At 60.3% G+C, this 16,075-nt stretch overlaps 3 protein-coding genes across 4 annotated transcripts; 2 read left to right on the forward strand and 1 right to left on the reverse strand.

Annotated features, from left to right (window-relative positions):
* Nucleotides 1-9: 9 nt before the first annotated feature.
* Nucleotides 10-3,481, forward strand: ANKLE1 (ankyrin repeat and LEM domain containing 1). 2 transcript variants are annotated; one of them, XM_062014803.1, is made up of 6 exons: nt 48-94; nt 846-1,672; nt 2,016-2,178; nt 2,275-2,434; nt 2,611-2,740; nt 3,149-3,481. In XM_062014803.1, the coding sequence occupies exons 2-6, from the start codon at nt 928-930 to the stop codon at nt 3,319-3,321; spliced, it is 1,371 nt and encodes a 456-aa protein (XP_061870787.1). In that variant the 5' UTR covers nt 48-94; nt 846-927; the 3' UTR covers nt 3,322-3,481. The 2 variants fall into 2 exon arrangements, with proteins under 2 accessions (XP_061870786.1, XP_061870787.1); XM_062014802.1 differs by lacking the exons at nt 2,275-2,434; nt 2,611-2,740; nt 3,149-3,481 and having other exon boundaries at nt 10-1,672; nt 1,892-2,085.
* A 2,087-nt stretch (nt 3,482-5,568) lies between these two features.
* Nucleotides 5,569-7,723, reverse strand: ABHD8 (abhydrolase domain containing 8). The gene is made up of 4 exons (XM_010209649.2): nt 6,957-7,723; nt 6,219-6,389; nt 5,834-6,050; nt 5,569-5,718 (listed from the first exon to the last, which is right to left on the reverse strand). Exons 1-4 carry the CDS (start codon nt 7,709-7,711, stop codon nt 5,569-5,571), a joined length of 1,293 nt encoding a protein of 430 aa, XP_010207951.2. The 5' UTR covers nt 7,712-7,723.
* Nucleotides 7,724-15,047: 7,324 nt separating this feature from the next.
* On the forward strand, nt 15,048-15,939 carry MRPL34 (mitochondrial ribosomal protein L34). The gene is made up of 2 exons (XM_062014805.1): nt 15,048-15,178; nt 15,374-15,939. The coding sequence occupies exons 1-2, from the start codon at nt 15,135-15,137 to the stop codon at nt 15,684-15,686; spliced, it is 357 nt and encodes a 118-aa protein (XP_061870789.1). The 5' UTR covers nt 15,048-15,134; the 3' UTR covers nt 15,687-15,939.
* The last annotated feature ends 136 nt before the right edge of the window (nt 15,940-16,075 follow it).

The following is a 16,075-nucleotide window of genomic DNA, read 5'->3' on the forward strand; positions in this document are numbered from 1 at the left end:
GGCACCGACGGCAGCGTTTCCTCCGGGCTCCCTGACGCCGAGCCCCTGAGCAGCACCCGCCGGTCCCAGCTCCTGGAGCCGGCGGGGGGCTGCGGTATGGGGGAGCCCCAGCTCTGGCGGGGCTGTCCCCCAGAACCCACATCCCTTTCCATCCCCCCCCTTGCTCCGTGGCCCCATGCAGACCCCGGGGCCCCAGCTCTGCCCCCGCAGCCCCTTGCCTCCAGCACACTGCTCTGGGATGGGGATGAGCTCTGGGAGGGAGCCCAGAGCCAAGCTGTGGGCAGAAGGATGGGGGTTCCCCCCTGCCCTCTCCCAGCAAACAGCCCCAGCCCCTCTCCTCCACAGAGGCTTGGTCTTGGGGGGTCCCCGAGCTGTCCTCAGCCCCAGGGTTGCAGCAGGGTCCTGGGGGCACAGGGGGCAGGGCACAGGGCTCCCCTGCTCCACGATGGGCTGGGGCTGGGGGTGGGCTGTGACAGCAGCGGTGACAGCGAGCGCTTCCTCAGCGCCGTGGAGACCCTGGAGCCCAGCGAGGCTGGGGAGGGGCTGGAGGCAGCTGGGGGGCTGGGCAAAGCCCCCATCCCAGCTGGAGCTGCCCCCCAGGAGCTGCCCCCTGCCAGCCCCTCAAATGCAAAGCAGGTACAGGGTGAGGATTTGGGGGGGGGCTTGAGGGCAGCCCCTTGGTGTGAGGATGGCTCAGACATGGGGGATGTAGGGGAGCTGCTTGTCCAGCTCCAGGGGTGCAGCCTCCAGAGCTCCTCCCCACACACCCCAGGGCCCTTTTGCAGCCCGACCCGTCTCACCTCCTGGGACCAGGAGCCCCTCAGCTACTGCCACGTCACCCCCAGGTCCAAGAGCCGCCTCCAGGCCTCTGCAGCACGGCTCAGCACCTCCTCTTCCTCCTCCCTCTTCGGCAAGGACACGCTGGAGATGCCCAGGAGGCCCCCCAGGCTCAGAGCACCCCGGGGTGTCCCCAGGGATCCCCCCATCCCCTTGGGGCCCTGCACCACCTCACAGGGTGAGGATGTGTCCAGCAGGGACACAGAAGGGACAGGCTCTTTGGATGACACCGAAATCCTCCCCAGGGTCCCCAGCCAAGCCAGCCTGACCCCAGGGACCAGCAGCTCCCCTGGCTCCAGCCCCACGGTGCTGCTGGTCCCTGGGGACCACGGCCACCCCCACGACTCCCCATCAGACACTTGGGCTTCCCCCCATGCCACTGTCAGCCTCAGGGCACTGGAGGGTGGCTCTGAGTGGCAGAACCCCTTGTCCTTGGGGACACACCAGCCCAACTGGCCCCAGGGAAGCTTCAGCCACCTCCAGGCCCCACAGCCACCAGGCAGCACCGCGGTGGAGCCGGGGAGCCCGGCTGTGCCATTCTCACCTGCCGCCCACAGCACCCGCTGCCCCCAGGAGCATCTTGAGGACGAGCAGCAGGGACAGCTGCCCTTTGAGCAGCACAGCCCTGGCACAGAGGCCACCAGCAGCCCTGAGGATGCCAGGCTCCAGGCTGGGTGGGCATGCTCAGTGCCAGCACGGCCCCTCTCTGATGAAGGGCTGCGGCGGCGGCTGCGGGCGCTGGGGCACGAGCCGGGGCCCGTCACGGAGCTCACGCGGCGGCTGTACCAGCGGCGGCTGCAGGAGCTGGAGAGGGGCTCCCGGCCCAGGAGGGCAGGTGAGTGCTGGGGATCCCCCTCCCCTTGCCCCAGGCCTGGCTGGCTGTGCCCTGTGGTGCTGGCACAGGGCTGACAGTGCCACGGGGCTGATGGTGCTCCCTAGTGCCATGGGGCTGATGGTGCTCCCTGGTGCCATGGGGCTGATGTTGTCATGGGGCTGATGGTGCTCTCTGGTGCCATGGGGCTGATGGTGCTCCCTGGTGCCATGGGGCTGACAGTGTCATGGGGCTGCCGGTGCTCCCTGGTGCCACGGGGCTGATGATGCCATGGGGCTGACAGTGTCATGGGGCTGATGGTGCTCCCTCGTGCCATGGGGTTGATGGTGCCATGGGGCTGCCCCAGGACACAGCCCCGAGCTGGTGACCGCGCTGCGCACTGGCTGCATCCCTGACTGTGCCCAGGACGAGCTGGCACTGGCCCAGCAGTTTGACCGCCCTGACCCGAGCCGCTGCTGGAGGGAAGGATTGGCCAAGTCCAGCTTCATCTACCTCCTCCTTGACCCCAGGTAGGGCCACACCACTGCCCCATGTGTGCCATGTGAGGGAGGGCACCAAGCCCCAAAGGTCCTTCAAGCCCCAAAGCTGAGGGTTTGCTCCCCCAGGACCACTCAGAACCTGCCTCTCCGCTCCCACCGCTTGAGCCCAGCCAAGTGCTTCAGGACCTTTGTCAAAAGCATCTTCTACGTGGGCAAGGGGACATGTGGCCGTCCCTACTGCCACCTCACCCAGGCACTGAGCCAGCACCGTGCCGGGACGCAGAGGGTAGGGTGGGCATGGGGGCTGCACCAAGGGGCTGGGATCTGTGGTGATGGGCATGGGGGCTGCACCAAGGGGCTGGGGGCCATGGCGTTGGGCACAGGGAGCTGCACCAAGGGGCTGGGATCTGTGGTGGTGGGCATGGGCACTGGGGGCCGTGGTGAAGTGCCAGTGTCCTGCAGGGCTGCCCCAAGGTGCGGCGCATCCTGGAGATCTGGGTGAGCGGGCACGGCGTGGTGTTGGTGCAGTGCTTCCAGAGCAGCCTGGCAGCAGAGGCCTACACCAGGGAGAGCTGCCTGGTGGAGGCTCTGGGTGAGTGGGGCTGAGGGGAGGCTGAGGATGCCCCTGCCATGGCTCCTGGCATCACTTCTGCCACTGCTTCAACTCCTTGCATCCCCCTCTCCTACCCCATGTGGGAGCTGACCCCTCCCTGTGGGGCTGTGGGTGTCAACTCTGCCCCCATGGAGCTGTGGGTGCCACTGGGGAGCAGGGCCTGGGGCCGTGGGTGCCAACTCCATCCCTGTGGGGCTGTGGGTGCTGAAGCCATCCCTGTGGGTGCTGATGGGGAGCAGGGCCTGTGGCTATGGGTGCTGACTCTATCCCTATGGAGCTGTGGGTGCTGATGGGAAGCAGGGCCTGGAGCTGTGGGTGCTGACCCCATTCCTGTGGGTGCTGATGGGGAGCAGAGGCTGTGGCTGAGTGCTGACCCCATCCCCACAGGGCTGCAGACCATCACCAACCAGAGGCAGGGGCAGTGCTATGGGGTGGCAGCCAGGTGGGCAGCGGAGCGACGCCGGCGCCTGGGCGTCCACATGCTGCACAGGGCCATGTGCATCTTCCTGACCGAGGGCGAGCGGCAGCTCCGGCCAGCAGACATCCAGGGCGGGCGCTGAGCACCCCGGGGTGCTGGGGAGGGGGTACCCCCTGCCCACCCCTCCCTTCTCCTCTCCCTTTGCCAAGGAGGCAGCTGCACTCTGGCTTTTATATCGGGATCCATGGCGAGAATGTCTCTATTTTTCTACTTGGGTGATGAATAAATCCCAACTCCACCTCCCCTGTCTGGTTTTGCTCCCAAATCCCGAGTGCAAAGGATCTGTGCCACGCTCCTGGGACATTCCCCTCCTCCCCTACCCTGTACCCAGAGTGTTGCCCATGGCTGGAGTCGGGACACAAGCTGAGAACACACCACACGGCTTTACTGCGGTGGGACGTGGCAGGGAGGCGGCGCGGGGCTCGGCGGGGTATGGCGCGGGGCACCTCGGCCTTAGCACAAGCACTGGGGGGGTACAAGCGGCACAGACTCCGTGGCAAACAGAGGGGGAAGAGCTGTAGCCCACAGCCAGGCAGGGATGGGCACCTGGAGCTGGCTGGAGGAGGGGCAGAGCTGTGTTTAGGGGGTATTTGTGGGGACTCTTGTTGTGAGGTCTCCCCTGGCTCGTGGGAGGTGGGAGGGGTGTTAAAGGGGAAGGGAATGATCTGAACACGGGGTGGTTAAGATTCTCATTATGAGACAGGGTGGGCAGGGACAGGCCTGGCACAGGGGCAGCTCTGCCACTCATCACACAGGACCCTTCCTCTTCTACATCGTTCAGTTTGGGGAAGAAGGGTGGCTCACCTCAGGGAAGGAGTGTTGCAGGTGGGGGGCCAGCTCTGGTTGGAGCAGCCTTGCCCAGCCAAGAGCCCCTTGAGCCAAGCTGGTGGTGCCAGCCCTGCTGGGGGCCAGGGGGACTGTGTGGGACGTGGGCCAGGGGTGAGGTTTCCTTGGGACTGGTTATTTCTTTGGTTTAGATGGGAAATAAAAGGGAAGCAAAGCAGGGAGTGGCTCTGCTCTTTGGAGCCATCCCACGGGCACAGCATCCTCCCAGCTCCCTTGGGCTCCCAACCCAAGCCAGGAGCCCCCAGACCTCATGGCCAGGTCCCCACTTGACACTTTTCTTGTACCTCTTAGTCCTGCCTGGCTCCAGCAGCAGGATGCAAAGCACAGAGGGGAGGAGGTGAGGGGGTATGTGCAGAGCAGTGTCGGTGGGTGAGCTGCTCCCCGTTGGGGTCGGGTGATTGTCACTCCTGGGGTGCTCCGAGACTCTGGATCTGTACAGGACTCACAGGTAGGGACAGCCACAGTGGCAATGGGATGGTGCATTGCTGGTCCCCCAGTGCATGAGAAATGGGTGTGATCCTGGCAGGGATGTGCTCCAGGAGTGGTTGCTGGGTCCTGGAGGAGCTGGAAGCCGGGAAGGACGAGCGGAGCGGCTGCTGCGGGAGTCGCTGCGTGGTGGTGACGGCTCTGAGCACCCCAAGGATGGAGCAGCAGGAGGGAAGAAGCAGAGAGGGTTCTGCAGAAGCCAGTGCTGTGGTACCTAAAGCGATGGTTGGGGATGTGGCTGCACAGATGGTGGCCCTGGGGACCGTGGGAGAGCTGGGCTTTGGCGTTGTCCTCCGCACCACAGCCGTGCCAGTCCCACCATGGCGGGGGAGCTGACAGTCCTGGTCATGCCCACAGGAGCAGGTCACCTCCTCATCCTCATTCCCTGCCTGGCAGGGACAAGCTGTGCAGGGACAGACCCTTGCAGGAGCTGCTGGACGCCACGGGCACGGCTGCTGGCAATAACGGTGGCCCCGTCCTCCCAGCCCCATGGAGGGCTCAGAGAAGCAAATCCTGCTGCTGAGGGCAAGGAGCCTTCGACTTGCCTTTAAAGCAATCCCAACTCAGCTCCTCTGGCCTGGTTGGGAGGGTGCTGGAGCTGATGTGCTCTCCCTGGACGAACCTCTCCAAGCTCTTCCTGCTTTGCTGCAGTGGGAGCAGTCTCCCCACAGCTGCCTCCTCTCTGTCCCCGGCGGGTCGCTGTGTGAGGAAAATAATACTACAAAGAAACAGGATGAAGACACTCCAGTGGCTGCTGTGCTGTCCCCAAGGGGACAAGGACCAGGTCTGCCCTGTTCCTGCTGCCAGCCCCACACACCCCTGCCTGGGAGGGGGGGGCCTCTGCACTCCACCACCAGCCTCCCCTGCGGCTGGGGAAGAAAACGGGCTGAGGTGCTGGTGAGGGCAGCCTCTGCCGCTCCCCTCCGCTCTCATAAACCTCTCTTCACTCCAAAACATCTCTCCCTTGGGAGCAGCCTGGTCACTGCCTCCTGCTGCTTTATTTCTTCTCCCCTTGCCTGTCCTCAGCTGGTGTCTCGGGCTCCCACAGGATGAACTCGTGGAGCAGCGTGTTCACCGTCTCGGGACACTCCATCATCACCATGTGGCTGCCCTCGTCGATCACCTTCAGGAAGGCAATCAGCAGGATCTGGAGGGAGACAGTGACAAGTGTCAGTGCTGGGATGAGCCCCATGCCCGTGGTGCTGCCAGGCTGGCAGGCACACCCCAGCTCTCACCAAACCCTCAGCCCTCCAGCTCCACACCTCAGCCATTCTCTGGTCCTCCTCCACCGGGACGAACTTGTCGTGCATGCCGTGGACCAGGAGCACGGGCACAGCCAGCTCTGCGTGGTAAACCTCATCACCCTCAGGCCAGTACTGCCCACTCATCATGGCACGCAGCACGAAGGAGGAGACATTGAAGGCGTTGCCTTCCTTCAGCAGCTGCTTCTCTTTGGCACCCTGGCGAGCGAAGCCAGCCCTGTGGGATGGAGCCAGCCCGGGCAGAGGGTTACCCAATGCAGTGCCTCAGCATCCAGGGGATGGGAGCGTGGGGGATGCTGCTGGCAGGACACAGTGGCCCTGCCTGTGGTGGCTGGAAGTTAGGGACCACCCTCCCCAGTGCCATGGTGCAGGGATGGCCACTCACTTGAGGAAGCTCCAGGCCAGGCACGGGGACAGGCAGTGCAGCACGCAGGTGGGCATGTTGAAGATGGAGCAGAGGCTGGGCTCCAGCGCTGTTGGGCCCCCTCCATTAATCATGATCACCTTATGGACCAGGTCTGGGTACTCGTGGGCCAGGAAGGTGCAGAAGGACACCCTGCAGGGAGAGCCGAGCGTGGGAGCCGTGCTTGGACCCCGTGGCACCACAGGGTGCAGATCCAGAGATCCACAGCCCAAGCAACAGCCCCTCGTTTGACCCTTTCTGGGGCAGAGCGACCTCAGTCAAACCTTGCAAAGCCCAAGCAGAAGGGCCAAGCTTGGGGTTCCACCCCTGTGCAGGTGAAAGCAGGGTGCTAGGACCCACCTGTGTGCCCACCAGCCGGAACCAGCCTTGTCCTTCCGATCTAATCCTGCCCAGCTCAGAGCTCAGCTGCCTCTCCCCCCAGCCCTGCTCTCTGCACTGCTTAGTCTCCATCTAATTGGACTTTCTTGGGTTTACTCTATTTATAGGCTGTGCTCTGCCAGATTCCCTGCTGGAGGACAGGCTCTGGGATTAGCTGAACCCAGAGGCACACACCAAGAGGATGTAGAAGATCAGAGCTGAGGGATAAACCCGGAGCAGGAAACCCCACACACCTCTGCTTCTCAGGATTAGTTGGGCACCTGCTGCCAAGGAGATGATGGGGCAGGGGAGGGGGTTGATGGATCCCTCCTGATCCCTTACCCATAGGAGTGTCCTATCAAGATGTTCCTCTTCTTGGCATAGCGCTTGAAGATCGCCCTCATGTCCTCTGCCAGCGCATAGAAGGTGTACGCGGCGGCGATCTGGGGAGCCGAGCTGCAGCCGTGGCCGGCCAGGTCAGGAGCCACCACTTCATAGCCCAACTTGCTAAAGAAGTCCAGCTGCTCCTTCCAGATGTCCAACGAGCCACCCACGCCGTGGATGAAGAAGAGGACGACGTCGCCGTGCGTCCCTTTGCAGCTCGTGATCTGCTTCTTGCAGTCGATGTTGATGACTTTCTTGGGTTTACGCTTCCGGCGCTTGCCGGGGGCAGCGGCTGCTTCCCGTGTGCCGCAGCCCGCCGTGCCAGCGGGGCCCTGGGCAGGAGCTTGGCCAGCCACGTCAGACAGCTCCAGCTCCACGGTGCTGTTGGGTTCCCCAGAGCTGTTCTGGCAGTGCAGGATCTCAGAGCGGACGGCGTCGCCCAAGTTCTCGATCACCAGCTGCCCGTTGCGGTACACGGTGATCTTGCGCTTGCAGTGCACCGTGCCCCTCTCTGCCCCGCTGGGCTGGCTCTCCTCAGGCCCCTCGAGGGCTGGGTGGTTGGGAGCGCTGTGCCTGACCCTCAGGATCCTCCCTGGTTTCACCTCCATGAAGCTGTAGCCGTTGCTGGACTCAACGCTGTCCAGCGGCCCCACGGCATTCGTCGTCTTGCCCATCAGGCAGCACAGGAGCCCATCGGTGATGCTGGTCAGCATTATGCTCCCTGCAGTGAGGCAAGAGGGAGGGGACAGGAGAAGGAAGGGGTTAGTCACCAATTCTGGCACCCAGCAGTGACCTGTTGGGGGTCCTGACTGTGGCACAGGGGATCAGGGACAGCCCTGTCCCCCTTGGCTTTGCTGCCAGCCCCAGTGGCAGGAGTGAGGGCAGAACGTGCCTCTGAGGGTGCTGCTCCCCAAATGCACAGCCCTCCTCAGCCTCTTGCCAACGGGCTTCTGTCCCAGATCAAACATGGACCCAGCACTCCCTGGCCATGTCATTGCCACGGACACTGTCCCAGCAGAGAGGAACTCAACCTGGCATGCAGGCCCTGGCACACAGCTGCAGGCCCCTGGGAAGGGATTTGCTCTGGTCAAGGGAAGGAACAGCAAAGGAAAGCCTGTTTGAAATGAAAATGCTATTTCTGGCACCAGCTCTGGAGCTGAGGAAAGATTCAGCTATGAAAATGCATTATTTATACCAATTAAAGATATGGATGTGCCACTAATCCAAACCACCACTGCAAAGAGTGAGAGGGACAGGAGGTGAAGGGTTTAATTAAAGGCACTCTGCAAACCAAACCTGAAAAGAATATGCCAAAAGGACATTGTGGGGGGAGGCAGTGACCTAGCACCTGCTTAGAGGGTGGAAAACCCCCTCCCCACGTCCCCAGCTGGCACCACACAGGCTGTGGGGGGGATGTGGCACTGTCCTTGCTGTCCCCAAGGCTCACTCCTTGATGTCTGCTCTTCCAGATGTGCTCAGGTGGCTTTGGGAGAGGGTTGTGGAGGCCAGGACCACTGACCCCAGCTGAGAGTGGAGCCAGACCCATGCAAAGGCAGACAGGACGTAGGAAAGGCTGGTGGCACCGGGTATGTGGGTGCCACAACCAAAGCCCAACATCATCCCAGTGGTGTGGAAAAGGGCTGGGGGGTACTGGGGAGGGCTCTGCCTGCCCTGGCTGGCAGCTTGATGCATGTTTATTATTGATGAAGCTACATATGGTGAATTATTGATGCTGATGGGCAAAGAGAGGCTGAGCAGGCACTGTGCAGAGAGGGGGCACTGGCTGGGGCTGTGGGTACCAGCCATGAATCCTGTGTAGGAGAGAAACAAAAGTGCATTCCCAGGGAGTTACTAAACTTCTGAATCCCAGTGATGCTGCCAGGAGCAGCCCCCTTAGCTCCCCACAGAACCCCTGTGAGTGCACCCAGCAGGACTGTGGGTGCTTTGCTGACAAACCACACGAGAGGGGGTTAGTTAACCAAAACCAGGGATAGAGGAAGGCTGGGGGCACAGGCCTCCCTCTCTGTGGCTTTTATCCTGCAGTGTGTTTGGAGAAGATCCTCCTCAGAGGTCCCACAGACCCCACCATGCCCAGCCTGGCCTCAGCAGGGAGCCCAGCTCATGGGTTTCCCCAAGAAGAGCCATCCTGTTTGCTCCAGGCAGGTGAGGTGGGGAATGATTCCCTTGGCAAAGCCAGGGTGGCTTATCTGGGGAGTGCTGCCAGCTCTTGGGACAGCAGCCAGCCTTTGGTTCTTGCCCAGCTCTGCTGAGGACAGTGGCTCAACTCCCACACAAACACTGTGTAAGGCTCTGGGTGCTGAATGGTAAGGAGTGGAAATGCAGCAAAGCTGGGCCCTGGTGCTTCTGCTCCTCACTGCTGGCCAGGGAGCTCCTCAGGGCCTTCCCCAGAGCAGGGCATGGCAGTCCCAGCTCTCTGTGGGTCTATGCCTGGGCTGGCATCAGTGATCTCTCTTCTGGGCACAGGGAGATCCATGGAGGATCTGGCTGCAATGGGAGCTTTCCAGCAGCCTCCTGCTCCCTGTAGCCTGGCTGAGCAGCTCTGTCACCACCTGTGTTCCTCCAGGACCAAGCTGATGGGAGGGAGAAGCCAAATCCAGACCTCACTGTCCCAGTCTGCTCTGCTGAGCCATGCTTCCAGATGGGTGATGAGCCCAAGGAGCTGGGCACCAGACTGGCTGGAGCCCTGGCTGGACGATGCCCAGCTGCCTCTGCACTGGGAAGGACACACCACAGCTCTTGCTGTGCTTTTGAGCATCAGCCTGGTGCCAGGTTTGGGTTGCCCTTGGTCCCAGAGCAGCTCCGAGGTGCTGACGCTGAACACAGAGATGGTGCAGGGGGAAAACTCAGGGGAAGAATGGAAACCAGGCATCCTCTGAGCCCCATGGTCCCCACAAGCACAACCACAAGCTCTGCCCATGGCTGGCAGGCCACATCCTGCACTGAGCAGGGCTCCTCTGGGCTCAGCTTGTGGGACCTGGATGTGATTCTGCCTCTTCATTTGCAGAAAGGCTGGCTTTGTGCTGTGCCTCCATTTCACAACATATTAATGATCTCTGGACAGATTATAAACAGGCCTCCTGGCCAAACCACCTCAACATTGATTAACTTCTCAGGATTAACTCGATCAGTCCATCCTGTTCATTTCCAGAATTGATTTGCTGAAGGCTCTGGCAGTCAGGAGCTCTGCAGGCAGATCCAGGAGCCCAGGCTCAGACCACAGAGTCTCCTGCCAGCCTCGTTGCCTCAGATGCCGCAGCAAGAGAAGGGCTGTTCCTTGGGGCAAGGGCTGGCTCCCCAAACTGAGCTGCCTCTGCTTGGGTACATTCAGGCTGGGGCTGGGTATGGGACAGAGGAAATGCCACCCGTATCCCATCAGCAAGGGCATCCCAGGTGAGTCCTTCAGTGGCTGGGTGGGAAATGGAGGGACAGGGAGGTTAAGTGACTTGATTTTGATGTTCAGGCTTCATCTGAGGGGCTGGGAGGCAAGGTGTGCCCGTCTCCCACCTCCCACACGCTGCCTTTAACCCACCCCATCGTCTGCCACCAGAAAACATCAAGGGATGTTCCCTCAGTGAGGTGAAAAAAGGCTGAAAATGAAACCAGATGGATGCAAAGAACTTTGCAAAGATGCTGGTAACCATGGTGATGAGCTGCTTCCCCCCCTCCCTGCCCCCATCCCGGCTCCCTTCCAGCACCACCTCCGCCACAGAGCCACATTTCGGCACCCGTTACATAAGGCCAGGCCCAACAATGAGTCAGGCCTGGCCTAAACCTGCCCCTCAGCCCCTGTGTCCTGTGAGGACACAGTGCAGGATGAGGGAAAGCAGATGGCATCGCCCTGAGCTGATACCCACATCCCAGTCATCCCCCCATCCCCGAAAATCACAGCTGCCCCCACGAAACCATTCCCAGCAGAGAGGAGATGCCTGAGGGATCAGTCCCAGGAGGATAACTTTACTACCCAGGTCCAGATCTAGTCCTGGAGCACCCACACAGAGTTCTCTGGCTTTGCCCTCCCTGCTGCTGCAATGAACAACTCAGCTGGGGAAAAAACAACTTACTGACCTACTTTGGGCTGCAGCACCTCAGATTTTATACAACTTGATAGCACCGTGTCACAGCTGGAGAAAAATGGGACGAGATGTGACAAGGCAGGGCGGAGGGTGGAAAGCTTGACAAGGTAATGTGACAGGCAGCCACACAGGGCTGCCAGAGAGCCCTTGGGGCTGCCATGGAGCCTGTGAGGTTAGCACAGAGCCCATGGGGCTAACACAGAGCCTGAGAAGCTGCCATTGAGCCTGTGAGGCTAACACAGAGCCTGTGGGGCTGCTATGGAGCCTGTGAGCCCAACACAGAGCCTATAGGGCTGCCAGGGAGCCTATGAGGCTAACATACGGCCTATGGGGTTAAAACAGAGCCTGTGGGACTAACACAAAGCCTGAGAAGCTGCCATGGAACCCACAGTGCTAACATAGAGCCTGAGGGGCTGCAACAGAGCCCATGGGGCTAACACAGAGCCTGTGGGATCTGTCCCAGGGATGTGGCAGCACGACATGGGCATGCTTATGGCCACACTAGGCCAGGCCAGCCAAGCTGGTTCTTCCCTTGCCATCCCTGCAGAGCAGAGGGTCTCCCCTGCCCCAGCAGCCTCCTGGTCCTGCCTCCCACCATGGTCCCCTCCCTGCTGGGGACAAGCTGGTGTCGCAAACATCCAAGGTGCCGGGAATGACAAAAGGGCAGCTGCAAGCCTGTCCCTGCTGGGGGTAAGTCCTGGTAAACGTTTAGTCCTGATCAATGAGCTGAGAGTGTTGTTTATTGCAGGGGCAGCAGGAGTCAGCACTGGAGCTGAGAGCCAGAACCTCTCCATCACCCAGTGAGTCCCATCACTGCTCAACATCTCCGTCCCCCTCCCTGCACAGAGCCCTGGACCCTCACAGGGAGTAGCAGGAACCTGATATCTGCTAATTCTTGCAAATCCTCAGAGGAAAGGTGCCAGAGAGAAGTGTGAGATGTGCTGCAGCCAGGATCCGACCTGCCATAATAATTTGTTCAGCTCTAATCCCTTCCCTCCGGGGCTCACAAGTATTAATTTTGACACACAACACTCCTGAGGAACAGGCAAATACCGTGATGCTCTTCCCAGCCTCCCCCAGTCATTCACTCTCTGCAAAGTGGAGAACTGCAGCATCGAGAAACACTTAAAGAAGACGTCTGCTTAAGCACTGATCCCAGAGACAGGCCAGAAAAGGTTTCTGCTGCTTAGTCTGGGTCCTGCAAAGGCAACTTCCCTCCGGGGGAATGTGAAAAAGCCACTTGAGCTGGTGACAAGCACCTGGATTTATTCTGTTCCACCTGGCTTCCCCATCCTGCTACAATTACAGCAGCTTTGTCACAAATGAGCAGCCAGAAAGGTTTTCTCAGCTGTACAAACAGAAAACCACGGAGGTGGCCCTGAAATCCTCAGCACAAGCAAGGATGAAGCCTCCCGGGATGAGGGAGGAGCAGCCCCCCGGTCTGCGGGCAGCAGGACTTCACCGAGGGTCCCCACGGGACGCAGACAAATCACATTCGGTCAAGAAACAGCACGGGAGGGAAAGCAGAGCGTCTGCAAGACATAGGGCAGCCCGGAGCCGCGGCTGGCTGCCTGCCACACGTCTCTCTTTAGGAAGGAAGAAGACCTTGAGAAACAAAAGATTATGCAATGCACAGCGGAGTAACCTGCGCCTGACCTCAGCCACCAAAAACCTGCCAAACTCTCTCCCTTTCCCCGACCTTCCCCCCCTGCCGGGTTTTCGCGGGGATGCTCCCACCGCATCGCCGCAGCAGGATTCCTCCGGCAGCAAACGTCCTCCAAGCAGCAAGCTGGAAGGAACCATTGCAAAGAGGCAGGAGAAGGAGAAGAAGAAGCAGCAGCAGCAAACCCTGCCCCCTCCTCCGGGCAGCGATGCGTGCAGGTGCCCCCTGCATCTCCAAACCGAAAAGCCAAAGCAGATTTGACACGTACATAGCAACAGCGGGGCTTCAGGCAGAGCCAGCAATCATTTACTGCCATTGCATCACAACAGAAGCTGTCCCTTAAGTTTGATGGTGGAGCAGCTTGCTTTTATCTACCTCCCCCCCTCCCCCGGCTCCAAGCGTGCTGGATAGAACAGGGTTATTTAAGCACAAGCAATGCTGCCTCCCCATCTCCCCCCCACAAGCCTGTTTAATGCCTCTCAAATCCCTTCCCATCGTCAGCTTCTAACAAAACCTCCACATTTTTTTGGCCATTTTGCTCCCTGTGCAGAGCACCTTCAGCACACACCATCACAGCTCCCAGTCCCCCCCTCCCCTCACAAAGAGAGAGCGACAGAAGGGGATACTCACCTCATTTATTGTCCAGGGTTGTCAGGAGTCGAGGTTGCAAATGAAAGAGCTTCAATCTTGCAGGAGGCAAAAGGAGAGGAAGAGATGCCCGAGGCGGTGGGAGCTTGTGCAGGATGCAGAGTGCCAGCGCTGAGCACAGCTTTGCAGCTCCTCTGATTACATTTTTTTTGCTTGGCTGGTGGGAAGGATGGAGTGATGCCTTCAGCTCAGCTCATCTGCTTTAGACCGAAATCTCTCCTTCCATCTTCTCCCCATCAGCAGCTTCATAACTGAGCTCTGGGGTTTGGGGGTGCTATTTGTCCTTGTAGTCAATAGCCATAGAAAGCCCCTTAAATCCCTCCTAAAGAGGAGGGCTCTGGGCTTGACAGACAAGGAGACTTGCCAGTCAAAGGCAGCCCCAGCGCAGCCCTGCCACCCACCCGTGGGGAGCCTGCCAGGAGCCAGGGGAGCAGGAGGACTGATTCTGTGGGGTTTTTTACTCCTTTTAGTGAATTAACAAATTCCCTTTTTACCATTTTCTCCCCAGACTGGTATTTGTGGCTTCCCAGAGGCCACAAGCATGTCAGTGCCATGAGCATGTCTGAGCCCAGCACGGCCGCCTGTGCACCCAAAGTGTGAAGGCTCAAGATCCCAGTAGCCAGGCCAGGAGAACAACTCCTGACATCATGAAATGTGCCTTGGGTTTCTTTGCAGAGCTGTGGGTTTGGGAGGGTTGGAGTCACATCCCCTCACCCTGACAGGCTCACTTCTGGTGGCAACACACCAAACCAGTGCAGAAAACCCTCATTGCTGGTGTGTGCCCTTGGTGACACGGCTGGGCTTGCCTCCAGCAAAGCCATCTGAAGGATCTTTTCAATGGTCAGAGCAAATAGAGAGGATGGTAGGTCCTGTGGGTTGGATGAAAGGTCCTGTGGGTTAGTGGTTATCCACTCTCTGGCCCCAGTGCCGGCCTTTTTCTCTTCCTCCTCTTTTTCCTCTTCCTCCTCCTCCTTCTGCACATCATTTTCCCTGGGGAACGGGAGGAGGCTGAGCTGCTCTTGTGGGTGCCACGTCCTGTGTGGTGCTGCTCAATGTACACTCAATTAGAAGAAGGTGATCAGGAATGGGGCCAGTTTAGCCCCTGCCAGCCCAACTCACACAATCACAGGATGGTGGGGGTTGGAAAGGTCCTTCAGAGACCATCCAGTCCAACCCCCCTCCTAAAGCAGGTCCCATCTAAACCAGGTCACACAGGAACATGTCCAGGTGGGTTTGGAAAACCATTAGAGAAGGAGACTCCACATCCTCCTTGATTGTTGTGGTGCTTCAGAAATAGATGGCTGTACCCCACACTGCTTGCTGTGACAGTTTTGGGGGGCAGCCAGAGCACAGCCCTCAGTGGTGAGGCGAGGAAGCCGGGCATGGAGGGTGGTGCATCAGGGACTGAGACCCTCAGGCAGAACCGTCCTGGCCAGGAGGAAATCAGCCTTTAGAGATGGGTTTTGCTCTGTTAGAGGCTTGTGGCAGGAACGAGCCCCTCAAGCTGCAGGAGGCCTCGGCGCTTCGCCAGCCCGCGGTTGAGGGGGGCGCAGGCCGCAGCCCGCGGCCGTTGCCATGGTGACGGCGCGGCAGGCCCGGCCCCCTCAGGACTACAAAGCCCATCGGCCCTTGCGCCGCGCGTCACGGCCGGCGAGGCCTGTCGCGAAGAGCCGGCAGCGGGCGGCGGTGTCGGGGCCCGGTGTTACCCCGAGGCCGGTGTTAGCCGGGGCGATGGCGGCGTTGGGCCGCCTGTGGCCGCGGGCTCTTGGCGGCGGGTAATGGCGGCCGCTGAGGGCGGGCGGGCGGGCCGTGGCGTTACCCCGGCGGGCACAGCGCGGGCCGAGGGCTGGGGGAGGGACGCAACAGGGTCATCGCCGTCCCCCGTAGCTGTTAGAACGCCCGTTCATTTTCCCGTCAGCATCAGTGCTGGCTTCTCATTATCCCTTCTCACTTTTGTCCTTTTCCCCAAGATCTTTCCTGCTGCAGCAAGGCGCTCCCTGCCCTTTGCAGCTCCGAACAGCTTCAGTCCTCTCAAGCTCCCTGCAGCTGCCTCTGGGAAGCCATTGCTCCTTCAAGCCCGCAGGTATCAGCCCCGTCCTCAGCGGCCCTTCATCTTCCTGGACGCACCAGCAGATCCGCACCAAAGCACGCGGCAACGAGTATCAGCCCAACAACCGCAAGCGCAAGCGGACCCACGGCTGGATCAAGCGCATCAGCACGCCGGCTGGCATCGAGGTCATCCTGCGGCGCATGCTGAAGGGCAGGAAGTCCCTGACCCACTGAGGCGAGTCCGAGTCGAGTCTCGGAGCTGCTGTGGCTATGGAGGGACCTGACCTGAGTGTTGTTACAGAGAGAGGCAGCAGTGACTTGACTGTCCCTGCTGTGTGGGGGGCGTGCAGGGGGATGGTGCTGGCTTGAAGGCAGCCTCGGAGGGCTTTGCTTAACAGCTGCTGTTGAAACTGAAGGGTTCAATGCGGCTTCGTGTGTGTGGTTCAAAGACCGTCTCTGTCATTAAAACCCAGCGACTCGCCTTGAACTTGCTGTGTGCATTGTTAATGGGAAACTTCATGGGGTGGAGAGGAAATCTGGCTTGGTCGTGGGGTTGCAGCACCTCTCCTCAGGGTCGGGGCCTTTCTCCTGACTGCTCTTTTCCCAGCGCTGCTGCTGAGCCG

The sequence above is a fragment of the Colius striatus genome, chromosome 25 (genome assembly GCF_028858725.1).
Source record: "Colius striatus isolate bColStr4 chromosome 25, bColStr4.1.hap1, whole genome shotgun sequence".
Classification (NCBI taxonomy): domain Eukaryota; kingdom Metazoa; phylum Chordata; class Aves; order Coliiformes; family Coliidae; genus Colius; species Colius striatus.